This window comes from Emys orbicularis, chromosome 1, assembly GCF_028017835.1.
Source record: "Emys orbicularis isolate rEmyOrb1 chromosome 1, rEmyOrb1.hap1, whole genome shotgun sequence".
Classification (NCBI taxonomy): domain Eukaryota; kingdom Metazoa; phylum Chordata; order Testudines; family Emydidae; genus Emys; species Emys orbicularis.
Genome location: NC_088683.1, coordinates 347,695,529 through 347,723,290, shown reverse-complemented (window position 1 = coordinate 347,723,290; position 27,762 = coordinate 347,695,529). Strand labels below are relative to the sequence as shown.

General features: G+C 42.7%; 1 protein-coding gene across 1 annotated transcript; it reads left to right on the top strand.

Moving 5' to 3' along the window:
• Window positions 1-924: 924 nt before the first annotated feature.
• CCDC81 (coiled-coil domain containing 81) lies at window positions 925-27,312 on the top strand. The gene is made up of 15 exons (XM_065423250.1): window positions 925-1,003; window positions 2,035-2,096; window positions 3,194-3,350; window positions 5,047-5,303; window positions 6,644-6,729; window positions 8,474-8,601; window positions 10,122-10,239; window positions 14,910-15,033; window positions 17,339-17,485; window positions 18,907-19,014; window positions 19,617-19,786; window positions 22,144-22,222; window positions 23,167-23,393; window positions 24,069-24,194; window positions 27,171-27,312. Exons 1-15 carry the CDS (start codon window positions 925-927, stop codon window positions 27,310-27,312), a joined length of 2,010 nt encoding a protein of 669 aa, XP_065279322.1.
• The last annotated feature ends 450 nt before the right edge of the window (window positions 27,313-27,762 follow it).

The window sequence follows — 27,762 nt, the reverse complement described above, 5'->3', positions numbered from 1 at the left end:
GGGTCTTCTACTGTCTCTGTTTATGCAAAAGAAAATGTGTGTGCACACACTAAATCCTCACTCCCACTAAAAATCTGTATTCACCCGCCATTTAAATACTAATGTGAACTGTAGGCAGCTAAGCTCTGCCCCCTACAGCATGCTGCCTTTCATTCTGAATAGATTTTGATGACTATAAATATTATTCCCAAACCACTCCCACAATAAACAGATATTTTACACAGCAGTATTTTGCGCTTTGGTGCAGTGGTTATCTGCATTTTAAAGAGGATTCAGGTTGGATTTGCTTTTTAGTCTTTTTATTATTATCGTGCTGGGGAGAGAGAGTAAACTAACTTCACTAAGGGAAAGGGGAAATGTTGCCCTCAAGCAACCAGGGGCTGTGGCTATTTGCATGGTTAGGTCTTAATGAAAGAGCAAATACAAATAAATCCTTCCTTCCCAGACTCTAAGCAATGCATTAAAGTTCATCCCAAAGGAGGCAGAGTGGGCAGGTAAGCTTTACGCTGCCTGGCTGATGCTTGGAGTGCGACACACCCACCTGGGATCACCTCCCCTTGCGCTCCAGGCAGGAACTCACGGGTGGGCGGGGCCCTAGAGCCCCTATTATGACGTAAGCTCTAGCAACAGTGAGCTTTTCTCGCGTCCTGGATACGGCTCCCCCCCCCCCCCCCCCCGCAGGCTCCCTCCCCCTCCCTCTGAGCAGCCCATTGAATCCCTGGCCCCAGCAGCTAGCTCTGTTGCCTTCTCCTTCCTTCTCTCCTCAGGGGCTCAGGGAATGGGGGAGAGGCTAGGAGGGCAGTGTGCTAAAGTGGAGAGAAGGTGAGAGGTGGGGAAGGCAGGAAGGTGACAGCCTCCTGGAAGAGGAAAAGCAGCGCACGCCCCTCTGCTTTCTGCTGCTTCACCTTGGTGGGGGATGTAAAAATGCTGGACAATATCCATGCTGCAATCCTTGAGTCTGGCAGGACCGTGTTCCCAACGCTCCCGAAGCTCACGGCGGACGGTAAGGCCTTCACGCCCCCCGGAGCCTGATTCGTGTGAATTTCATCGGGGAGACTCCTACCTACAACAGTGTTCTCCGGAGGGCCTTTGTGTGTCTGGTGCATGCCGGGGATGCCCATCCATCCCGCCACTTGTCCTGCAGCGCTATGTACAGTGCCTTAGGCACAGACATGGCAGCCAGGGTGTCTGGGTTCTAGTCCTGATTCTGCCAATGACTTTCTGCATGACCTTTGAACAAAAGTCACTTGCCAAAAGTCTGGGCCTCAGTTTCCCCATTTGTAAAATGGGAGAAATACTAGTCTCATGGGAGGAAGATTTGCCCAACTTAACTCATCTTAGTTAAAGTGTTTGGTGCTCTAGAAGAGTATAGTGTGTGTATCTATCCAAGGATAAAATACAGCTTAAACATAACATGGTGTATGAAATATAGGAGGATTTTCGGATCCTGTTATGCCTCTCAGTAGTCCAGTTCTCTCACAAGCATTTGCATGGAACTTCCATTGACAAGTTTCCCTAGTGACTGGGTTTAAGGTTTGCTTTTGGAAGGAAGAGGGGTATTTGGTTTTTTAATGAAAGCTTTAAGCTTTCTATGGTGCTTTGCTGTGCTGTAGTGACATTGCCAGAAATGACAGGTCTTAGTCCTGTTCTAAATTAAAAATCTAAGCTTGTGAAAACTAGTTTTTAAACTCTGAACACCCGTCCACTTTTATGTGTCAGGCTGCAAGAACCCCTTGCCCAAATCATTTAGAATTTGTAGAAAAAATCTTTTCAACTCCAGACTCTTACTGAGGGTTTTAGAAGGGACTGAAGTCCAAATCAGGTTTAAAATGGAACTTGATTGAAAACTTAACTATGGAGCAAGTACCATTGCTCTGAAGTGAATGTATAAACTATGCAGGATGCTTGTGATTACACTGGGATCCTGCAGTCATATTAGTCAGAAAAGAAGAGTCCTATTTTCCATGGAGTGTGGTGAATTTGTGTGCTTGCCATCTGGAGATCATGACATATTGTGTTTCACTTGCATTTCAGAAGTCTTTAGTATTTGGGCCAATGTGTCTGAATTTGTGGAACGGCAGCTCTCCATGAACAAGGTGGGACTCACATCTTATTCCTCCTCTTGAACCCAAATGTTTCTAATGATTCTGATGTACGCCCATGCCACTAAAACCTGTTATGCATGCCTCCTCTTAAAGCAAGAGGCAGGCACAGGCAGAGCAAACCAAAGGTACATTGTAGTCCACAAATGTGCCACAGGCTTCTCTTACCTAGTTTACTGGGTTATTCAGCACAGTGTAGCATAGTAAAGTTAGATTACCCCCCCCCCCATAGATCTATATGTAAAGAAGCTTAACACTTTTTACAGAGGTGGGAATTTGAGTATGATATCCCTTTATGCCTGTTTTACATGCTAAGAACAGATTAAAAAACCCCATTGTGCTCATTTCTTTTGTTTTTAAAGGAGAAGTAACCCCCTTATTTTAAAAATTAGTCATCCACAAAATGGCAAATATATTAAGATTGGTACCAAGCCAACAGGTTGCTCTGGGGATTCCAGAAAAATCTAGCAGTACCCTAATGCACATCTTTGGCTATTTCAATTCACTGTGTCTAACATGCATCCGAAGAAGTGGGTATTCACCCACGAAAGCTCATGCTCCTATACGTCTGTTAGTCTATAAGGTGCCACAGGACTCTTTGCTGCTTTTAAAGAAATATACGTTTCATAAGGTATTTAGATTGCTAAGTTAAGCACTTAGATCTTGCTCCTGCCAATCCTTGCTTGTAGGAGTAGTCCTTACTCAGGGGAATGTAGTCCAACTATAGCCTCTGGTGCTACTTGTGTGGGTAGGAGGCTTACTCATTGGGGTGAGGATTTGCAGAGTCGAGCTCTTTGGGGCTTCTCTAGATTAGGGATATTTATTTTGCTGTTACTACATCAATGATTTTTTTTCAAATAGCGAAAGGGAGGGAGAGGAGAAAAATAGGAAATATTTGGTGCTTTCAGGGAGCTCAGAGAACTGCCCCATCCTGCTCCCCTGCACCGGAAAACATAAGGTGTGGATGGGATGTCAATCACCACCATTACAATGCTCTGGCATAGAATGACAAATTATGAATTGATTGTGATTATTTAGAAGCAAAAATGTTTCCCCTCCTTCCTGAATACTTATTATTGGTTATTTTTCAGGGTGTCCAAATACCAGGGCTTGGAACATTCTCTTTTTTAAGACAAAAATTAGATGTCGGCAACAATAAATTTATCCTTATTCAAAGACCTGTGTTTCTTCTGTCTGAGAAACTAGCCCAGATTCATGGACTCAAACTTGCCAAAATACACACTCCTGGTAAGAAGTTTGATTATGGCATTTGCCTTTCCTTGAAACATATTTGCCCTGTGCTATAAAATATCTGACAAGATTAATAGCTAAGGAACCAAATGTGATACATGTATAGAATTCCTTCATTGATAACAACTTAAGCTCTGTTGATAAGACACCAAGAGGGAATTTCTTTACAAGACACCGTTGCTTTTATATTTATATCTTGTGTAAGGTTAGAATGTTTCTGTTTGAAATGTTCTTTTACCTTCTGACTGCATATTGCCACATCTGTGGAGCTTTTATGGTAGCTGCAATATATTCTAATAAAACTTTATTACCACTGAAGTTCCATATGCATCTTGCACAAGACTTTAGCTCTGCAAATTCAAAGCTTTGTGCCAGGTTTTACACATGCACAACTCCAAGTCAAAAGTGGCCTGCAACAGCTTTTTTATTTTATTTTAGTGGCACACACCTTAATATAGTAATCAGCTGGAGACAGCTTAAAATAGACCCAAACAAACAATAGATTTTATGAAGCACATGTACAGCTGTATGCATTCTGAACAAAAGTAGTATCACATCAATACCACCATGTTTGCACAGAGTGGGGAGCAATGGTATTGATTATGCCTCTTGTGCAGCACCATGGGGTTGCTTTAAAAAAAAAATCCTCTTTTGAGTTTGAGTCTCAGTCTGGTGCCCCCCGGTGAGAGAGCACTGGTACTGAAGGCAGAGAAATTGGCAGACAAATTGTTAGGGCACTGTACTGTCGAAGGTAACAGATCTAAGAACTGGCCAGCACAGTCTTTCTACCATTTTAGCTATATTGATTTGAAACTGGTATCATTAAATCGATAATGAGTATGGATGCAGTTACACTGTTATCAAGGTGCCTTATATGGGTATGGCTTCTTATGGGAATAAGCTGTGCTTATACAGTAATGCTTATTCCCATCATAAGCTATGCAGATATACGGTACCTTTATACCTGCATAAATAGTGTACACACTTGGGGTTGTACTATTTAACTATATTGGTTTAAAGAAAATTGCACTCTTAACTGGAACAGTTAATTTGGTACAAAAACTGAGCGTAGACCAGGCCTGATTCTCCTCTGCATTATGTTGGGCTTATGCGGATTTCAATAGTAATGCGGAGTTAATAGTTACACTGGTATGCAGCAAAGGGTGTAATGGAGTGCAGAATCAGGCCCCATATCTCTAAGATGAGTTGCAAAATGAAAGTTCTGATCACTTGTGGTTATCAAAGATCACTGTATTTAAGAATGGGGTCCTGGTTAAATTCTTACTCTGGTTTCATGTTCCATCCCCCCTGCAATTTCAACTGCATACAGTATTCTTCACTTCCTGTCCTGAAATCCTGTGCTGTATAGCTGCCATGTTTCATTTTTGTATTTTCGTATTGAGGAAGTCATCCCTGTATAGCTGGCATATCCGTTTGCTTTTAAAGAGCTTGGGGTCCTTCAGGATGACGAGCTATATGGAGTTGTAAGAAGGTTAGTAAAACGGATATGATAATAGCCTCATAAAGGTTTTGTGAGGCTTTATTCAAGGTTGTAAAGTGCTTTGCGCCTCTTACAGGAAGGTGCTACGTAAGTGCAAAATGTGACCCATTAATTCACAGCCTTGTTGCTGCTGTTATTTAGGAAGTCTGCTTGCTGTTTGAATTACTGGGTTCCCCTGATTGTTGATTTCAGGTGATATCCCAATTATTCAACTGAACTTCATCATGTTATCCCTGGAGGGTCCCTTTAACAGGGAGATAGTGGAAGGATGTATAAAAGAGACCCTGCTTTTTTTCTCACGATCCATCGCTATCAAACAGAATGTTGAATTCACTTTCAAGGGAATTGGAGTTCTCGTTATCCGGGACAACAAAGTGAAAATGAAATTTTACAAAGATTTCCTTCAAGCCATGGATGGCAGTGGCAATCTGGTGAAAGCTCTTTCCAATGTAAGTTTATCATTTTCCCAGGAGAACTTAAATTATTTTGAGTCAGTATCAGTCAATAATGCCTATTAGGCAGGTGGTGAGTCACTCTGTGCACACAGCCAGTCTTGTACTGTATTATTCTTACCTTGTCCTCCCATATTATTATAATTTATTTATTATTTGTTTTCTGGTAGTGCCTAGTGGCCGCCACTAAGTTCAGAGCCCTGTTGAGCTTGGTGCTGTGGATACACATAGTAAGAGACAGTCCCTGATCAGCAGTGCTTACAATCTCAACAGACAGGACAGCTCAAAGGAAACACAGTTATCCTTATTTTAAAGATGGGGAACTGAGGCACATACAAACTCAGGGTATGTCTACGCTATAATCGGAGATGCAATTGCAGCATATGTAGACATACCCAAGCTAGCTTTATTCTAGCTAGCGCAGGTGAATAGCAGTGAATCCATGGTGGCACGCTATGCGTCTGCTCGGGGGTCTGAGTATGGACGCAGGTGGCTAGCCTGTGCTGCCATGATTTCACTGCTATTGGTACCTGAGCTTGCTAGATTAAAGCTAGTTTGGGTATGTCTACATGTGCTGCAATCACACCTCTGATTGTAGTGTAGACATGCCCTAAGTGACTTGCCCAAGGACATGCAAGAAGTCTGTGGCAGAGTCTGGAACAAAACCCTGATCTCCTGAGTCCCATCCAGTGTCTCTCTCCCAATCCTATGTATTGCATCTTGTCATAATGCTCTCTGGGACAGGGACCGTCTCTTGACTACATGTTTGTTCAACCTTTAGCACAACAGGGCCCTGATCAGCACCTCTAGGTGCTACTGTTGTACAAATAGTAATGAATAATAGTACTCTGGGCAAAGAAAAAGAAGGCCTGAGTTTGTGTCCTTCCTTGCTACGAGGACAGACATTTTAGTAGTGGAAAAGACTTGCTGCAACTTTGTGAATGAAACCTTAACTGAACTAATTGCAGTCTGTTCAAATCCATAATCTGCAGGAACTGTACAAACCAACCAACCAAGCAGTGCTTTAAAACCATGCTAGTAACATGTGTTAACCATGTACCTGTCTCCACTTGCTTCTCTACTGGAAAGTAAATAGCCTCTTTATTGAGTCTAATGATTCCTGACCACTCAGAAATCATGACAATATTATCATTCATTATCAGTGATTGGCTGGGACAGTTTCTATCAGTTACAATGAAGGGCAAATGTGAATGAAATAGGATTTTGTGACAGGATTTTGGAGTAGCAGCCTGTTGTTTTAGAAGTAGAAAGCGTTGCCTTGTTTGTTACCTGCTAGACAATGTCCTCCGAGTTATCTCAAATGTTTGTTGTTGTAGAGGCCCGGGACGGGCGATTCAGTTATTTCAGGCAGAGAAACTGCAATGTCTCAGTCCCGTGCTTGCAGTGTTGTCATGTTTCCAAGGTGAGTACTTTTGCTTCTTTACCAGTTCACTGACCAAGCTAGCATCTCCTATCTTACATTTGGGAGCCCTGAATCTATTGTGTTAGGGCTTGTCTCCACATGGAATTATTACTCCAGAATACCTATTCAGGGTAGCTATTCCAGGATAACTATGTGTGGGCACTCTTATTCTTTAAAAAAAGATTAAGCTAAATTGGAACAAGGCACTTTTATCCCAGGATCAGAGAGTCCACTCATGGAGTTATTTAGGAATAGTTGTTGCACTTTAACTTCACACTTTAACATAATCTGAATTAACTTCCAAGTGTAGACAAGGTTAGATAATGATTTTCATAATGCTGCACCTGCCTCATCTCTTTCTTTTGTGTAAGATTTCAAAAAGAGTTAAAATATGTACACTGTCTGATTTTTACATGAACAGCTTCCCTTAAATTATGGATCTGGCCTTAGACTTCCAAAAGTCATATGGTCATATAATTTTACTGGTATTTGTGGCATTCAATTGAATGAATACCTACCACCAGTCTTCCTGGGTAGAAGATCCACAGTAAAAAGTGACAAGTCAAAAAGATATCTTGCTTCCCTCTTCAACAGCAATGGAATATGGTAATTCCCTTCCCTTCCTAACCTAACTGAGGTACACAACCTCCCAGGGAACCATTTGCTCCTTTCCCCCAGAGGAGGAGTTCCACCCTTTCTCCCCCTTTCCGCCCCCATGACACTGGTTCAGAACAGGAACTATCCATTCATGTAACAGTTATGGGCTTAAAATATGACACGTTGTGAATCATCAGGGGTAAATTTTCACCATTAGAAAACAAGGACTTTCCAATAGTATAAATCATTTATTTCTAGTCCTAATACCTCATGATATGTTGAACTGTAAAATTACAGCACTGTCATGATATTTTAGGTAATTTTTAGGGGTTTTTAAAATATATTAGTTATATTTTTTCCTCTCCCTCCGAGTCCCATTTGGGTGGACTTTAGGTAACTGAAGGGCTGCTCCTGAGAGGTGCTGAGTACCCATTACCAAGTTGCTCAGTATGGGTAATGGTAATGGGTAATGGGTGCTGAGTACCCATTACCAAGTATTGCCACCTTTACTTCTGCACTGCAGCTGCGGGGGCCGCTGCCTTCGGGGCTGGGTGCCTGGCCAGCAGCTCCTGCTCTCCAACCACCCAGCTCTGAAGGCAGTGCAGAAGTAAGGGAGGCAATACCACAACCTACCTACAATAACCTTGCGACCCCCCTCCCCTCACAACCCCCGTTGGGTCAGGACCCCAGTTTGAGAAACGCTCGTCTCCCCCGTGAAAGCTGTATAATATAGGGTAAAAGTACACAAAAGACCAGATTTCATGGGGGAAGACCAGATTTCACAGTCCGTGGTGCGTTTTTCATGGCCTTGGATTTGGTAGGGCCCTAAACATAGAGCTTTGGTGTCCTTCGGTATAAAAGGGGTTATAGAAACGTAAACTCTGAGAATAGTTAAGTAAATTGAATACTTTCTGCCTTACTTCATGACATAGATTGCCATAAAGAATAATTTTTGTTACTGTCCATTTTTATGTAAATCATTTTACATGCATAATCCTTAAGGCTGCTATATATTCTGCTTTTGAAAAGTACAATCTTTACAGTAGTGCTAAAGATACTTGTGTGACCAGGTTACTAATACAACACTGTGCCTTCTATTCTGGCATAGGTTCTACAAAAGAAACTGACGTCTTTTCCTTGTTTCCAGGATTGAGTTGAAGGAAACAGACAACAAAGCAGCCATGGAAACCATCATAGAAGAACGTGAAAAGTCCAACAAAGAAAAGGAGCTAATAGAAAAAGAGAGAGCTCATAGTAACAGTAGCAGTAAAAAAGGTAGGTTGTCAATTGAATATTGATACAGGTTCATTGTCATTCACTTGTTAGACAATAGGGGCCAGGTTTAAAATGTGCAGTTTGCACATCATCTGGGACACATTTAACAGTTGTAAGTATCCATCTTGGCAATGATCAGTCATGCTCACCACGTGGAAAGGAATCACAAAAGGGTCCAGCCTTTTCAATTCAAGAGGATATTTCCACTCAACTCTAATACCTAGATTGTATTGCAAAAGGCTCTCTGCAGTTTTATGAGTTTGGCTAGGCAAAAAGCATTGAAAGTTGAGAAAATCTATTAGCATTTCAATATGGTGTGTGCCTCGTACAAAATCACAGCTGGCTTTTCTTTGGAGAGAAAGCATCCTCCTGTGATGATCATTTGAAGGCTGCCAGCCTATGCCAGTACTGAATTCTATCTTTAAAGCTGGGAAGCAATTTTCATTCTAACCCTCACTTTCAAGTTGCTCATAAACTTCACAAAAATAATCCATTAGGGCTGTAAATTCTCATGCTTAGGGTTTATCTCCACAGGAAAGTTTTATCAGTATATTGGTAAAAATAAACGAGTATAACTCCCTGTGTGGACACTTTTATTTTGGTATAACTACAGTATATTGGTTTACAGTCACACCTTAGCTTATACTGCTGTAACTCTCCTGTGTAGACAAGTCATGAGTCTCAGCCCAATGAGCCACATTCTGCATTGTGCTTTATCGATGGACAGGGAATGGGGTCTGAGTCTAGCTGGTCAATTTATGGATAAGTTAGGAAGAGAGAAATAAATCAGAAGTTATTCAGAGAAAAGCAGCTAAAAATGCTTTAGCCCGGAGGGATTGATAGAAAGTGGCTGGCGTGCTTTGGAGGCTCTGAGCACCTGCAGCTCTCATAGAATTCAGCTGAAAATCAGTCCACTGCTGTATAGTTTTGCCAAATTAAGCAGGGCTGAGATAACCATCTTCAGTTATTTATTGTTTTGGGGCTATAACCAGGGCTTATGGGATGAAATTAAGCAGAGGAAAACTTAGACTAACTGAGCCAGATGCTGGAGCTACATCATTTTATACCGGCTGAGGCTCTGTCCCACTCTCATGGAAAATATTCCTGACACTGAGATCTATTAGGCTGTGCAACAGTCTCCCAATGGCACTGGTAGCCCCATTCGTTGGAGCACAGTATAGTGTGGGGAATGATGCTGCACTATAGAAGTTAAGAGCTGGGAAAGGCCCATGATATGATTTTGTGTCAGACAGGTATTAAAACCTGTAGGCGACTGAAACTCCTCCATAACTAATGTAGTTCAGTGGTAAAAGAATGGTTTTACGGCACTGGAATCAATGGGAGTACTCACAGAATAAGTGACTACTAAGGCTATCAGAATCTGTTCCCAAGGCATTTTTAAACCATGGAAATGCTGCAGCACATCTACTGTGTGTGTCTTGTGTGAGCTCCCATGCTGTCCTGGTCTAAGTTGTCACAGAGATGCTGTTCTTGGGATTTTCCTTGTTTCACAATTACAGAGAATCTTCCCATTAAGCGCCTTCTGTCTCGACAATCTATTGTTCCTGCCAAAGTGTCAGGGTTCAATCTGACTGATGAGCTAGAGAAGAACATCAAGCAAAAGAATGCCCCTGAAAGGTGAGACTCCCTGGGAGCTGTGGATAAGGGTAACTATAAGCTTTTCAGTGTCTCGATCTTGCACTTAAATGCAGCTACAATGTCTGTATTAATTGTGAAAAGGAAAAAAGAAAATTATTTATTAAACTAATGAGGAAGGGGGATAAAATTTTCAAAAGTGCCTAAATCCCATTTTCAAACATGACCTGGGGGCAGGTTTTCAAAGATATTTAGGCAACTAAAGATGCAGATAAGCGCCTAGTGGGATTTTCAAAAGCATCAAACAAGTTCCACCACTACCTTTTCCTGCTCCTCCAGTGGCTGTGTTTTGTGCGGGGCCTGATCGGTAGACATGCTCTAAAGTGGCCCCTGGGCGTGTCTACTGGATCAGGCCCTGCAGGTGAGACAGGCAGGGGAATGCCTAGTTTGTGAATCCCATTGGGACTTATGAGTGAGTCAAGTGATGAGCTGCTTGGTGGTGTCAGGACACTGGCTGTGCACTGACAGAAATTTAGGCACCTAGTGGACTTACCAATGGAAACCTAGGTGCTTAGGGACCTTAGACTCCTACAGGGTTAGCCAGTAGCTGAGTGGGTTTTGAGGACCTACATTTTGGACTTAAATGCCTAAAGTGGCAGTTAGGCACCTAAGTCCCCCTTGTGAATCTCACCTTTAGGAGCCTAAGTTCCATTGGCTTTAAATGAGATGTAGGCTCCTAAATCCCTGAGTCACTTTAGAAAAATGGCAAATAAGCTCCCAAGTCATTTAGGTGCTTTTGAAATTGTTACCTGAATCTGCTTGATGTGGCAGACTCAGGCTCTGAGTAAAGGCTTTAGAATGTGGCCAATATTTTGTATCTTTGTGTCCATTAGCAGTAATCCTCTGAAGTTGGCTAAGTAAGTAGATTTAATTTGTGTTTATTAGAATTATTGTACAAACATGTCAAAATCTAAGCTATTTGGGGATGAATAGTATAAATGGGCATTTTCCGTATAATGTCCCTGGGATGCCAAGTTCCAGCTTATCCCTCGATCAGTGGATCAGTGTACCAGTTTATTTTCTTGAGATAAAAGTTAATTACCTAAGTAAACTAAGGTTAAAAATTCCCGTTGACTGAAGCTTTTATCATGCAACAGCCCTTTAAAAAACCCCAAGTCTACGGTAAGGGTGTGCTATTGGCTCATCTCACAGTGCCATTGGGTCATCTCACATTTTCTTGCTGGCTGGGAGGTATGGTACAGGTTTTTGTGAACGTCTGGTGTCTACTTCGTTTTTGTCTGACGCCATCTCCATTTTGTATCTGATAGTTTGGTAACTAAATGCAAACAATTATTCAAGAGGTTCAGGATCCTCTTACTATTCACTGTGGAGTTGAGTGAACCTGATCCTCCTACTTGATGAGAACAGTCTGCAGAGTTTATAAACATTTAATGGAAGAGAGACTCAGAGTGCTCGTCTAATGGCTTCTAAATGTTTTCACTGCTTGTCTGAGCTTTGTTCGACACTATCAGTTGTTCCAGGAGGTCACTGAGACCCAATTCAGCCATGATTAAACATGTAGGAGCTCTTTGTTTTAATTTGACGGATACTGCTTTACAGAGCAAAGTGAAATTCAAACGTCTCATGCACCAAGGGGATAGAACAGTGCCCATCTCCATTGTTTGTCTGGGGTTTAATCAGTTAACCTAGAGGCTTTTTCTTTTGTACTAAAGCTTATTACTGTGATGGGCACAATAGAATGGCCAGAGATTGATAGGTAGATAGAGTTGCTTCTCTCACCACATTGCTTTCTCTTCATTTACAGCGTTCGCCACTAGCAATCTATCTATATTGATCTTAGGTACTTATATGGCCCCCATCACCGTAGTGCCTCACAATCTGTAGTGTATTTAAATGTATGTACAATGCCTGGTGTAACTGTCCCCCCAAATGCCTGACATTTAGATGACACTGTTAGTTAAATAGCGAGAGGGGCCTGGATCTGAGACACCTTCAGCTTTAGGGAAGTTCAGACAAGATGAGAGTTGTTGTTCAGGATCGTCGTCTCCCCTTCTCTGTTCATTTGAATACAGTCAATGAAATAGGAGAAAACTGAATGCAAGTTTCCATTTCCTGCCTTATTTATTGGTCATTTAAAGATGTACATCGCTGCTTTGCATCTGAACCATCTCTCTGCCTCTATGGCCCCTATCACCACAGCAGCTGAGCACCTCACAGACGCTATTGAATTTATTCTCGCCATGCACCTGTGAGGGGGGCACGTGCTGTTATCCCTGTTTTACAGTCACACAGGGAGTCTGCGTCAGAGCTGGGAACTGGGTCATTGGACCATTAACCACTGGAAGATCGTCAGTAGATGATGGATTGGACCCTAAATGATCTGTAGCACATTTTTTATTCAGCAACTATAAATGCAAGTGAATTCCTGCAGAGTTCTGTGTACTGCTTTTCTGTTTCTCCATGTGGTAATTTAGTTTACTGAAGACTTGTTTATCCCTGTATTTAGGTATTCCTTCTTGGGCACATTTGGCTAACTGCGGTTTTACTGTGTTTCTACTCCTAGAATTATTTCTGGGTCAGGCTGTGACGGTGTGCATGGTAAAGCATCATATGTGCACCCTGATGGCAAATTAGTTACTGGTTGTGACACAGGGTATGACCACACTGGCGCTATAAGTTTATTTCCAGCTCAGGTAGACATACCTGCACTAGCTCTGATTGAGGTTGTGATGGGTTGGATCACAGAAACCCCCTTGGGAGCTGACAACTGATGTGCCAAGGCTACCTCTGCTCCTGTTTTCCCTGCCAGCTCAGGACTCCAGCACCCTGTCTTGCTGAGCCAGACTCTCCCGTCTGCTCCAACAAAGACCCAGGGTCTGAATTACTTGCCCCAAAGCTGCAGGTTTACCTGAAAACAGCTCACAGAAGTGTGCTTGTCTTTAGCACTCAGATGCCCAACTCCCAATGGGGTCTAAACCCAAATGAATCCGTTTTACCCTGTATAAAGCTTATGCAGGGTAAACTCATAAATTGTTCGCCCTCTATAACACTGATAGAGAGATATGCACAGTTGTTTGCTCCTCCAGGTATTAATACATACTCTGAGTTAATTAATAAGTAAAAAGTGATTTTATTAAATACAGAAAGTAGGATTTAAGTGGTTCCAAGTAGTAACAGACAGAACAAAGTAAGTCACCAAGCAAAATAAAATAAAATGCACAAATCTATGTTTAATCGAACTAAATACAGATACTCTCACCCTTAGAGATGCTTCAGTAAGTTTTTTCCTCAGACTGGACACCTTCCAGGCCTGGGCACAATTCTTTCCCCTGGTACAGCTCTTGCTCCAGCTCAGGTGGTAGCTAGGGGATTCTTCATGATGGCTCTCCTCTCTCTCCCTTTGTTCTGTTCCCACCCCTTTATATATCTTTTGCATAAGGCGGGAACCCTTTGTCCCTCTGGGTTTCCACCCCCCCACTGGAAAAGCACCAGGTTAAAGATGGATTCCAGTTCAGGTGACATGATCACATATCACTGCAAGACTTCATTACCCACTTGCCAGCACACACATATACAGGAAGACTCACAGGTAAACACAGCCATCTGCAGACAATGGTCCTGGTTAATGGGAGTCATCAAGATTCCAAACCACCATTAATGGCCCACACTTTGCATAATTACAATAGGCCCTCAGAGTTATATTTCATATTTCTAGTTTTAGATACAAGAGTGGTACATTTATACAAATAGGATGATCAGACTCAGTAGATTATAAGCTTTGTAATGATACCTTACAAGAGACCTTTTGCATGAAGCATATCCCAGTTACATTATATTCACTTATTATCATATTTTTATAAAACCATATAGACTGCAACGTCACAGAGGTAGCATGCTAGAAATAGAAGTGTAGCTGTGGCGGCGCTTGTGGCAGGACAGGCTAACTGCCCCAGTACGATCCTGTCTGAAACCCGACTCGGGGGGATAGCTGGTCCTGTGGCTTGTGTTGCTGCAGCTACCTTGCTATTTTAGCATGCTACCTCGGTCAGAGCTAGCGCAGGTATGTCAACTGAGCTGGGAATTACACCTCCTACTCCAGTATAACCATACATTGGAACAGTCTGTCGTTAAGCTCAGTTGAAGCTTATGGTCCTGATCTTATGGCTTTGAAGCCAATGCAAAGACTCCCCATATAAGCCCATGAGTTCAGAGGCCGATTAAGGCAAGGTCCAGGCCATGTAGCTGAGGAAGTGCGGGAGCCAATATTGCAGCTGTGAGCAACCAGGGGAGTAGCACACACTTGAGCACTGCTGAATGACTCCTGCTGCAGCAGGAACCAGACAGGGGCTAGCTCTCCAGTGCCCTGGGTGACAAGACCTAAGGGAAGAAAGGAGGGCAGCAGTTGAGAGCCCTGTGACTTGTGACTGGCTGTTTGGGAGCACCAATGAGGTTTTTTGTTTGTTCTTTTTACTAGAGGATGTAGCAACTATTTAGGGAATTTGGGCCCAGCTTAGTCTTAAGCCACCTCTTTATGTGTGGACACTATCCTCTGGTGTGCATTCATGAACATGTGTTTAGTGAACATGTGGTGAACCAAACTCCACTGCAAAACAGCCTTATGCCCAGTGTGTTGGTGTCTGGACACAGCACTTGTAATAAACTGATGCACATGTCCTGTTGTGTATTCCTAGTGCAACATCACCTGCTCCTCCGTGTTTCTCAAAGACAGAAACTGACTGCGGTCCCAACCTAATTCATGCTACCGGACCCAGAACCCCATCCCCTCTTTGTCAAGATCATGGTAGGGCTGGACAGGTACAATATATGGATCGTATGTACTTATTATGTCACTTTTTAATCATAGCAAAACGTGGTTACCTGGGGATTGATTTTAAAACTGTCCCTAATGGCTGTTCATTATAACATTCAATTACTGTTTTTATAGGCCATATTGGATCTTACTTAAAAGAAATGCATTTCATTATACATGTATGAGTAAATCTTGGCCAACACTGTATTTTGAAGAAACATATAGGAATCCATAATTTGAGACCTGGTTATTATGGAAATGTTAACCATAAGGCTCTTGATTCATTAGCGATTATGGGATGTAGAAAATAAATAGTTTCCCTTTTGTGCACAAGTGTTTTGCCAAAACAAGTGCTAAGGTTGCATATTTTGTCAATTATTTTTACACCTTGACGTTTTCTGGGCGCTACTAAAGCAATGTGGGGACACTGCACTTTGATTTGAAAAGGGATTAGATATTTATGTGGATATCAAGAATATCCGGTGTTGTCATAATTAATGACAACAAAAATTTTGAAAGGGATATTAAACCTTGTGATTCAGGGTTTGAGCCAAACTCTAACTAAGAGAGACCAGGATGAGACCTGTGTGTGGAGCGGGATTATCCCACATCTGCCTACTTAGGGGCTCTTACACCTTCCTCTGAAGTGTCTTTTAACAGTGAGGGTAATTAACCATTGGAATAATTTACCAAGGGTTGTGGTGGCTTCTCCATCACTGGCAATTTTAAAAGCAGGACTGGATGTTTATCTACAAGATCTGCTGTAGTTCAGACAGGAAGTATTTTGGGGATGTCCTATGGCTGGCCTGTGTTATGTAGAAGGTCAGACTAGATGATCACAGTGATCCCTTGTGGCTTTAGAATCTATGACTCTGGTGCTGGCCACTGTCAGAGACAGAATACAGGATTAGATGGTCCACTGTGGCTGTTCCTATGTTCAAACCATGAGTGCTGGCAACATGGATTGGGTCAGATGTTCAAAAAACCAGAAGTATAAAATTAGGCTCCTAAATCCATATTTAGGATCCATAAAATAAGATTTGTCAAAAGTTCTGAGCAGCAGCACCTCTGATTGAGGCTTATGTCCTAGTAATGCTGGCATATTAATTGTTGAGATCAATAGGAGCTGGTGACTGCTCAGGAGTTTTGAAATCAGGCCACTGATTTAGGAGCTTAAATATGTATTTAGGAGCTTAACTTTAGACTTATTTTTTTTTTTTTAAATCTTGGCCACTAGCTATTTGGTCCTATTTTTAACTAACCAACCAACGGAACACAGACAACAAATATACTAACGGCTGGGAAATTTTTCTGTTACTCTCACCTGCAATGTGCGCTGTAGAACCCTGCTCACTAATATATATAAACTGTGCAGTTTGTGCATGTCTGACTATACGTAAAACCAGGCTCTTCTGTGATTTTGTTGCGTCCATGTTTGATTGCCAATCTGATCTAGAAATATTCGACTTCATGTTCTGGGTTGGAAATTATAAAGTCTAAAACGACATAGCTGATAAGGGTAGGTCTACACTTGGGGCAGTGAATAGAGCACAGACACTGTGCACTCAGCTAGCACAGGTATAAACAGCAGTGGAGACGGTGAGGTAAGGCTTAGGTGAGTAAAGACATGCCAGAACACTTACCTTACGTGGCTCTCTACACACCCAAGCCATGCCTCCCAGGTCTCTATTTTTAGTAGTGTAGTGTCCCATTGCCTTCCCACTGCTAGAGCTTTTCTCCATTGCAGTGAAAGACGCCAGCAGCATGGAAAGGCTCTGGCAGAGGGAGGCAGCGAGAAAGGGTTCCACCACTGGGGAGCTGCCGGAGCCCTTTCCCACTGCCAGAGCCTTTCACTGCGGCGTGTAGCTACATGTACCCTGCACGTCACTGCAAGTGTAGCCATTGCCAAGCTTTAAGAGAGAGGCTGGTAGCTTGTGTTTTTTTTTTTGTCAATTTCATGTACATCTCCTGCTGTTGGTCCCATGTAATCTTTTGCATGGACAGACTGTTCCAGATCTAGCTGTGCTAACAGTTATCAGGGATGGGATTTTCAGAAGTGCATACAGATTTAGGAGCAAATTGAATTTCAAAATACGTTTTTTGCCACTACACAGGAACTGTGCATCTAGCTGCCCTTAGTAAGGAGGAAATAATTTCCCCCTAGTATTTGTAATTAAAACACCACTTGTAAGAAGGTTGGATTTTTTGAAGACTTGTGGAAGTTCATTGTAGGTGGAGAGTGAATAGAGGGTGAAAAATTAAAAGAGATGAAGGTAATGTGCATTCTTTTATATTTCTATGGGCCTCCAGGAAATGTGCTACCTGTGTATGCAGCGTGCTCAGAGGAACATCCCAGTGTACTTAAGCGAAGAGAGGCGGAGGAAAGAGCTGGATGATGACAGAATATTGGCGCAATACCAAACTATGAAAGACCAAGAGGCTCTTCATAGGCAGCAGGTATTCCATGCATCTGAAGAAGTGGCTCTTTTTACCCACAAAAGCTTATGCCCAAATAAATCTGTTAGTCTTTAAGGTGCCACCAGACGCCTTGTGGTTTTCATTCAATTTGAAGCACTCAGAGAAACAGGATTCCTACCACCAGAGGGAGCTGAGTTTTGAATGTTTCAAAGAAGTAGGCAGGAAAGGTGTCTGTAGATCAGTGGTTCTCAACCTATTTGCCATTGTGGGCCACATGTGCTGCTCTCTCTTATTTCATGAGCGGGAGCTTAAGAAAAAGAACAAATATCACAAGACTGCCTATAAAATCACAAGAGTTGTGAACGCTGAGCTCTCAAAGAGACATAAAGTGATCCCTGCAAATATACAGCAAAATATCAACGCACAAATCTGCTAAGTGGATTGGAGAAGAGACTTGTGCCCTTAGGGGCAGGGCCGGCTCCAGGAACCAGCCGACCAAGTACGTGCTTGGGGCCGCACCTTGTAAGGGGCGGCCAATCTTGGGGTGGCGGGGCGGCGCTCGGGTTTTTGTTTGTTTGTTTGTTTTGTTTCGGTGGGGCGGCGCTCGGGGGTATTTATTTTTTTTTGGTTCAGTGGGGCGGTGCTGGGGGGGTTGTTTTTGGTTCGGTGGGGCGGCGCTCGGGGTTTTTGTTGTTGTTGTTGTTTTTGGTTTGGCGGGGTGGTGCTGGGGGGGTTGTTTTTGGTTTGGCGGGGCAGTGCTGGGTTTTTTTGTTTGTTTTGTTTTTGGTTCGGCGGGGTGGTGCTGGGGGGGGTTGTTACGGCGGGGCGTTTTTGTTGTTGTTGTTGTTGCTTGGGGCGGCAAAAAAGTTAGAGTCGGCCCTGCTTAGTGGAGGTTGTGTGGCCTAGTAAATAGGGCCCTAGTGGTCAGGAGACCTGAGTTCTGTTCCCAGCTCTGCCACTGACCTGCTGTGTAACCCTGGGTAAATCATTTAACCTCCGTGCCTCAGTTTCTCCATCTGTAAAGGGAAGATGATGATACTCCCTTTGTAAAGCAGTTTTAGGTCTATGGAATGAAAACTGTTGTAGAGAGCTAAGTGGTATTATAATTATGCACTATAAATATATTAGTTTTAGAAAGTATTAAAATGTTATCAGTAATATTCTTATTTTATGTAAATCTAATCTTTTAATGGTACAGTAATAATATTAGGACCTAAACTATTAGGACTTGATCCAAAGTCCATTGATATCCATGGGAGTCTTTCCACTGAATTCAATGGGCTGGGGCTAAGGCCTTTAATGTACAGAATTATCTATTTCATTATAAAAGGAAGAACTTTAAACTGCATGTCCAGAGAATAGACATGTCATGACTGGAGGATTTCCTGGCTGTGCAGTGACATTACTTTTGTTCACACCTTCATTTAAAATGCCTCTCTTTTCTTTTCCTCCCACGATAGATGAAATTCTTGGCGAACAGAGAACAGAACCAAAAAAACGCTGCCTTTAACCTGGGGGTGGCTGAAGCAATGAGAAACCACAAGAATGAAAAATCCACAGAATTTTATGTAAGAGCTTTTGTTTTGTTTTGTTTTTTAAGAAGAATAGTCCCATCCTGGTAACTTTTCTGCCCAAGCTGTGTATTGACTTTCCATTAGCATATATAACATGGAAAGAAACATCAGAAACTGGGTCACCCAAAGCATTAATAGACAAACCCTTTCAGTGTGAGAGCTTTCAGCAAGGGAGACTATTAATGCATTAACAGTGATGCTCAGATTTTGTCATCATTTAGTCTGACCTGCCTAACACAGCCACAGGACGTCACCAGTAATTCCTCTAATGGAAGGAATTATTCTTCCCTGCGATGTAAGTGAACATTATCTAGCACAGTGTTACTAGAGCACAGTAATAACAATAGTGATAGTGGTGGAGCTACTTGGGGGCATTAGTGAGACCTTGGTCAACATTTTGCCACCAACCCAAGGGGAATTTTGGGGTGATTCCCCTGGTTCTGATGGGATTGTCTCCTTTCTGGATACTCCAAATGCATCTCTGCCTGAAATAATTCCGCAGTGTTCGTATTTAAGGAAATGATGCCATGTTTTCATGGTATTGTCTTCTATCTTGTTTCTCCCATCAGATACGAAACATGTTTCTTTCCTTGCAGAAATCATTTGTTTTTGTTAAACGGCCGCCCAGCCCTCCCCCCTACATCAAGCAAGAGGAGTATTCACAAGACTTGTTGAAGCAAATGGAGGAGAAGAAGGAGAAGGAAGCAAAACTAAAGCAGGACAAAGAGCTGATGGATCGGCTGGAACAAGTGCAGCTTGCAGAAGAGTGAGTCTGCCTGTTGTCTCTGCCTAGGGTAGGAGCTGGATGTGGTGCTGGTGGGAGTGGGTCCGTTCTACACGTCTCTTGCCCTTGGCACTAGAGTTAGGACCCAAAGGCAATGGTAGTAAAGCCAGTCTTGTTTAGAGCTGAGTGAAAAATTGATTTTTTGGTTCTGTTGCCAAACCACTTAGTGTCAAACTGAAACTGAATTTTTCATTTTTTCTAGCCAAAACAAAAAACAAAAAAAGTTGTGTTCGGGCTGAAACGGAATGTTTCGAATGTCGATTTGAAATGACATTTGGAAACGGACCATTCCAACATTTCAGATTTTTCTTTTCCGTTTTTTTCTCCAGCTGAAACTGTTCGACCTGAATTTCATGAATAGCTTTGGTGCCCTGAAAAAGGCATGTGTTAATGAAAGAAGTATATGCACGAAAAATGTTACCTATCCCTTGTCCTGTTCTGTTTTGAATGCTGGATTGGAACCCCCTTGAGAGTGTGATCAGAAATATGATTTTAAAATATTTCTATTGTGTCTCTATCCAGTCTAACCTATCAAATCATTCCACACACCTACTGGTGTCTAAGCACCTGATGTTACAGGTCAGTTCTACAGTACAGGTCAAAGAGATACATATTGAAATACAACAACAAACCATCCCATAAATATCCTTAAAAATCTACATTCACCAGTTCACTCCTATACAGTTAGTATGGGGAATGAGGGGAAGCCACTGCTGCCTTATATGAAATGGCACAAAGATCAGGATTGTTGAGTTCAGAGTGACTTGGATTACTCTTGTATGGTAGAAAAGGGTCTTCTTGGGGGTAAGGACTGTTTTTATGTGTCTTATTCAGTGTCATTGCTAAGGTAGAAGAAAGTAATATTAGGCTCACAAATAAACATAAGGATCCAGATTCTGATTACGCTTATGCTGATGTAAATCCATTGAAGTCAATGGAGATACTTTTGGTTTTACACTAATGTAACTGAAATCAGAATCTGGTTCAGAGAGTAGTAAAGATGCAGATTTAACATTTGTGTGCTGTGAGTGTAATGCAATATCCCTACAAGCAATTTAGGCAGAATTTATGTGCATGGGTGTGGAGAGAGAGGCTAATAACGTGGCACTAGCTTCCATGTTGATTTGAGCCAAAGGTTTTTGTAGCCAGAGCTGTATGGGATTTGAAAAGAAAAATACGTGAAATGGTGAACGAGGACATTGTAACCATGAGGAATCAACTCTGGTTTTGTGTGTCTGCCCTGCATCTCATTTACAAGCAGGCACTCTGAACCAATCAGGGCAATGGGTAGCAGCCATTTCATTCCGTTATAGAATTACTCCAGTCAGCGTTCTCTACAATAAAATGTTATCACCTCACCTTCCTATTCTATATAGCGTTCGCTTCTATGTAGATTCTTATTGCCGTAGTATCAGAGCGCCTTCCAGTCGTGTATTAAGTGATATGATTATATGTGCAGTGTAACTTCTTGATTTGGTCTGGGTTCAGTTTTGGGTTGTGTGTTGTTTACCTACATGCTACTCTGTGTTTGTGTTAGAGAAGGCAGGTGGAAGAAGTGCTCCTTGCATTTGGAGTGGAAGGTAGGGGGAGGTTTGTGATGGTTCTTGGTTCCTAGGGGAATTCATCCCATGGTCTCGGACTGGCCCTGAGAATGCTCTGTCTCCTACACAGATGAATTTTACTCTTATGGTAGGAAATTCTAGAGGTTCAGACACTTGTGAACTGTTTTTTTTTTTTTTGCCTCTTCAAACACAAGGACAATGATTTAACAAACTAGCTGGCTAGGGTTCACTGTATGCATATCATTGCCCCCTGCCAGATGGAATCAGATCATTTATGTTGTGTGTCATAGGCCCTATACTGCTAATAGCCAATGGAGGCTTCCTTTGAATCAGATTGTAGGGGCTGACTGTGTTTTTGGAGCATGAGGAGGTCTCAGTTCAATTCCTGCTGAATTTAGGAAATTCCAAGCTACCAAAGTATGCAGCAGCATAGTGACAATCCTAATAATCTGACGTGGCCAGTGATTTGTTGCTATATTATCGCATGTAAGCCAGGGTGATGCACACAGCTCAAGCTCAGTGTCATAAGTTGTCTTACTCTATCATGGAAGTCATCATTATTAATAATTATTGTTATAATAATTTTTGAGGGAGCAGAGCCATCTTGGTAAGAGAGAGAATCATGGGCTATAACCGGTAGCTAAGTGTTATGGACTCAGATGTACTATTGCCAGATCTGTATTTCACAGGGCATGCCTGGATGAATCCTGCACACTTATTTCTTGGAAATATCATCTCAGTAAAACTCTTGTGACTCTTTTGTATTTTTATTTCTAGGCTAGCTGCCCAAAGAGCTAAATACCTGAAGGGCAAGATGGAAGAAATGCAGTGCTATAAGAGGGCCTTGGATACACAGGTAAAAACTTGTGATTAATAATTATGTGTTCCTCACCAGGCCAGGTCCACTGACCTGATAGTGACAAAGTTTTTAAATCGAAAAAAAAAATTCTGTGTTTAATAAGTTTCCTACCTATTATGTGGCTAAGTGATGTGTCTTTAAAAACTGGAATGTTTCTCAGAAAGTTGTGGAGAAGGGTGGAAATATACCATATCTGAAGTGACATATTAAAAAACTCTATAATGATCTAAGCCATAATAAGATCTTCCGAAGTTTTAAGAATGATCACTATAGCCAGTATTTTGAAGCTGTTAAGATGGTGAGTCTATTTAACACCTAAAAAGAGGCGCAGTTTACAATGTTTCTATTGCTGGCTGAGAAATAGCCCGTCCCCCCTCAAACTAGTTATCTAGAGGTATCTGTTTGGATTGAGTAGAGCTATACAAAGTCATCATGGAATTTTTTGAGAAATTTTGAATGAAATTGCCACTAGATTCCAAGAGCTTAGGTAGCATTCAGTCCCTGCCCTGAAAATCTTACAGACTAAATGGACAAAACACACAAAGGGCAGGAGGGGAAACAGAGTCACAGAGAGGTGAAGGGATTTGCCCAAGGTCACAGAACAGGTCAGTGGCATAGCTGGGAATAGAACCTAGGGTGTTCTGATTCCCAGTCCAGTGTCTTATCCACTACATCATGCTGCCTCCTTTATAAGGTGATATTTAAAAAGGAAAAATATGGACTTGAATATCAATAAAAAATGCTTCCTGACTGAACTATAAAATAATCAAGGGAAGTGGTAGAATCCTCATTGGGTGTGGCATTTAAATCCAGAATTGAGAAAGTGGATTAGCTGATTTAATAGGTCTTTCCCCATCCCTAGCTTCTGTCATTCAAAGTTTTCAGAGCCATGCATGAGGTTAGTTCCATCATGGTAAAATCTTCATATCAACCTAATACAGATAAAGTTGAAGCCGATACAGTTGCCTGTCTGTGAGCCTGACTCAGCAGATCTCATCTTTGGGAAGAGTGATATGACCAATGAGAAGCTTGCGGAAAAAAGGCAGCGAGCCCAGGAGTTCTACAAGCACCAGCTGCACGCCACAGCCCAGCGGAAGAGGACAGCTATCCTCAAGCAGCTGGTGGAGCAGAGGAGAGAAGCTGACATGCTGCAGAGAGCCAAGCGAGAGTAAGCCTGCAGCTCAGTCCAGTACACCATTTCCAATGAAGCCTTGAGAAAATTCAACAGCAGTAATGAAATTGCCTCCCAGGGCTCTGGGGTAGGGCAAGAGGGTGCATTTTCTCCTCTTTAAGGCCCCAGTCTAGCAAAGCATTTAGGCACAGGCTTAAAGTTAAGCATATGTGTAGTCCTACTGTCTTCAGTGAGAACTATTCACATGCTTAAAATTAAGCCTGTGCTTAAGTGCTTTGCTGGATCAGGTCTAAGTGGAGAGACTTGGAGCCTTCTGCTGGGATTAACTCAGTCAGAGCTGAACTTTGTGGATTGGGCCCATTTCTGGCTGAACATTTCAGACAAGCGCCTGAATTTGTAGTTAATCTTCTCAGCTGAGCTGGTGACCTTCATAGGCTCTGCCAAGAGCAGCCAGATCTGCCCAAGGCAGTGTGGGGTTTCTAAGCACCACAGGGTTTCTGGCTCAGGTAGTGCTCTCGGTCCACGTGAAAGTCGTTAACTTTGTCACAGCCTCCAGCAGCTCTGTGGCTGGCAGGGAGAGGGAGTCATGTTAGACAGCCCACCATGCTGGGGCTGTGGTTAAAGAAACCCAGGGACAAACTGACAAAGCGGGGGAGTGGGAGGTAGATTCATTCATGAATCATAGGAGAGACATTTTTAATAACGTTTCAGGTGGATTGCAGACAGAGGAGCGCAGTTTGAGAAAATATTCCAGATGAATTTAGCAGTGCAGGACGACTGGCAAAAAAGCGCTGGAATGAAAAGGCTAAGGGAAGTTGAAGAGAAGCTATTTGAGCGGTAAGATTCCCAAACACTGAGAGGATTTCCCCTTTCCCGTCTTCCTTTTTCCCCATTTTTGCCACTTTGCTACAGTGCCCATCTTTTCGCCAGTCATACCCACTGCAGTGCTTTGCCTTCAGTGCATGGGGAAGTGGCAACCCCCTAACTGATCTCAGTACTGCTTTATGCTTGAATGGGTTAGAAGCAAAACCATATTAACGCAGTACAGGCCTTTGTCCCACTGTAGTAGCTGGACCATGTAAGAAGTTTGAGTCCACCATGATCTCCAAGCTAATGGATGTAAGGACCAGATTTCTAAAGGTATTCAGGTGCCTAGAGATACAAATAGGCACCTAGTCATAGAGTTTAAGGCCAGAGGGGGGGTCACTAAATCATCTAGTTGGACCTCCTGTTTATCACAGGCCACCAACACCAGAAGCTGGGTATGGGTGACAGGAGAGATAACTTGATGATTACCTGTTCTGTTCATTCCCTCTGGGGCACCTGGCATTGGCCACTGTCAGAAGACAGGATACTGGGCTAGATGGACCTTTGGTCTGACCCAGTATGGCCGTTCTTATGTTCTTATGTAACACCACCCTGCACCTGCACACTACACCCAGCAACCAAAATCAGACCAAAGTATCACAGCCCACAGGAGACTAAGCTGTTATGTGGCCATAGGCAGAGAACAGGAGGGGCCCTAGGCCCCCGCAATGGCAGGGACTTGATTAAGTGAGATATACCCAGTTAATCCTGGCAAGTGACCTGTGCCCCACACTGCAGAGGAAGGCAAAACTCCCCATCCCCCACCCAAAGTCACTGCCAATCGGACTTGGAGCAAGAAAACGTTTGCATGTATACTCAGCTTGAACAGAATCACGGGATTAGCATTCTTCACTTCCAGGATTTTTATTGCGGATTTGTACTGACATTTTATACTGTCTGTTTTCTGTTTGGGTGGATGGCAAGAAAGCAGGAGACGACAGTTAGTGGAAGGCTAGCCAAAAGAATCGAGTTTTAAAGTGCAATTCTTTCCTATACAAGTGGCTCCATATACACTGTTTCTCACTGATTTATGGATCACACTTGCTCAAGTAAAAAGATGTTATTTCAAACGGGCAGCCCTGGAAACTCACTGAGGGCTCTGACAATCAAGCTGGGACTTTTCCATCCTGTGCATCATCACCAAGGCTCTGCAGGTCAAATTATGGCCTAAAACAGTGGTTCTCAACCTTTCCAGACTACTGTACTCCTTTCAGGAGTCTGATTTGTCTTACCCCCAAGTTACACCTCACTTAAAAACTACTTGCTACAAAATCTGACATAAAAATACATACGGCATACTATTAATGAAAAATGGCTTACTTTCTCATTATATAATTATAAAGTAAATCAATTGGAATATAAATATTGTACTTGCATTTCAGGGTATAGTATATAGAGCAGTATAGCAAGTAATTGTCTGTATGAAATTTTAGTTTAGTACTGACTTTGCTAGTGCTTTTTATGTAGTCTATTGTAAAACTAGGCAAATATCTAGAAGAGTTGATGTATCGATACCCTGGAAGACCTCTGTGTACCCCCAGGGGTATGCATACCTCTGGTTCAGAACCACATGCCTAAAATACATGTTGTCAGCTTATGCCCTCAATGTTACCTGTGTTAAACCTATTGTCTTCAGGTTACTCCTTCAGTAACATCTGTCCAAGCCTGCTTAAGGTTAAAATCCTAGTGGGATATCTAGGCACTTTGATATACATAGGTTCCCTTCCTATCTTCTCACCTGTCTACTCTGGTTTTCCAGAGGTGGGACTCTTTGCTGCATAAAATGCCAAACAAGGTGGATTTAAAAAGATTTCTGAAAAATGAATAATAGTGTAAAGAGCCTAATAACAGGCATATCTAGGCACTTCAAATTGTGTTTTAGTGCTCCATTACCACAGCCCAGGTGGAATGTCTTAATGCCAAGTTATAAAGCACTTAGCATCACATAGCCAGTCAGATCTCTGACATGGCTGGACATGTCAGAAAGAGGGAGGGATAGCTCAGTGGTTTGAGCATTGGCCTGCTAACTCCAGCGTTGTGAGTTCAGCCCTTGAAGGGGTCACTTAGGGATCTGGGGCAAAATCAGTGTTTGGTCCTGCTAGTGAAGGCAGGGGGCTGGACTCAATGACCTTTCAGGTTCCCTTCCAGTTCTATGAGGTAGGTATATCTCCATATATAATAACTGCTAGCCTTCTAATGCAGTACAGAGAGGGTGATGCCTCTTGCTGTGTGGCTAGTGCATAGAGGGATCCCTTTGTTTACCAGGTCTGTTTTAAGGACTCACTGACAGGAGCCAGCAATCTTCATTTGAAAAAGACCAACAAAAACTAAGTACATTAGGTGTTTTGTTATTTGCCATAGATGATGTATAGATGGCCTTAGAGGTGCCTTTGAGTTAGTGGGTCTTCTGTGGCCACCTCTTGTGGGCCAGAACCACTCTGCTCTGCCTTGTGCGTTGGGAGCCTTGTATCAGAACAGCTGATCAGACACCGCTCACACACAGAGGGGCACCTCTAGAGCACCCTATACACTGGTAATATAAGACAGAGGGGGATTACGTCTAAAGGGCTCTCTAGATTTACCAACAGGTGGGCTCCAAAGTCCAGCTTAGTCTGGCCTTTCTCTCATGCCACCTCCCAAGCAACCAGACTGGCAGCAGTCAGCTGTGTACTGCATTGATGCCTTCTGCACTGGCTTACATCCGTTGAAGGGCCCAGATCCTGCCTTTCTCAGCCCCTATATGGATAGCTGCAAACTTTACCCTCCAATTGTATTGTACAGGAGGGCTCTGTGTGATCCGTGACCCAGACACAAAGCCAGTTCTAACTCTGGCATTAGCAGGTATAATTCCCATTGACTGCAGTGGGGATGAGGCTGAATTGGTGCAGCTTATTTCTCTGTTTTCCCTAAGTCAATAACATTTAACACATTTCTCTTTACCTTTAGTGCCGGGGACAAGCTCATGCTACTTGATCAGTGCGAGAGGTACCGACGCTGTTTCCAGTGTAAGAGGCGCACGACCAACTGCGGGGAATCCAATGTGTGGTCAGAGTCTAGATACATTCCAGGATCCCGGTTAATGGTTTGAAGCAAGTTTTCACCCTATTTTTGTTTTCTTCGTGCGGATTTTTTCCTCCCCGAATGTGGTGAGCTATGTCTCACAGCTCAATGAAAATTGCTCTAAAGATTGTTGCTTTTGGACTTAGGTTTTTATGAGAATTATGTTGAATTAAACAAAGTTCCAAAGGAGTAATTTCCTTGCTTTGGTACCAGATCTGTAGGTTAGCTGAACTGATGGTAAGATCTGGAGGGGCAGAAAGAAGACAGCGTGGGGAGCAGGAGATTGTTACCCTGTCAAGTTGGCATTGAGTGATCAGCAATTGCTACTCCTCTGATCACCATTTGGTGCCCTGTAGGAAAGGAGTTGGTGTCTTTGGTCCAGTATCTAGGGGACAGCTACCACTGTTTAACACCCTTCTTAGCAATCTCAGCAGAGATGAAGAACTGAATCAGCATGGAGACTGACCTAATCTCACAC

Coding starts and splice junctions, on each gene's coding strand:
- CCDC81 (XM_065423250.1), top strand. CDS start 925: ATGCTGGACAATATCCATGCTGCAATCCTTGAGTCTGGCAGGACCGTG. Junction 8,602..10,121: donor TAACAGTAGCAGTAAAAAAG/GTAGGTTGTCAA, acceptor TCACAATTACAG/AGAATCTTCCCATTAAGCGC. Junction 17,486..18,906: donor AGGCTCTTCATAGGCAGCAG/GTATTCCATGCA, acceptor CTCCCACGATAG/ATGAAATTCTTGGCGAACAG.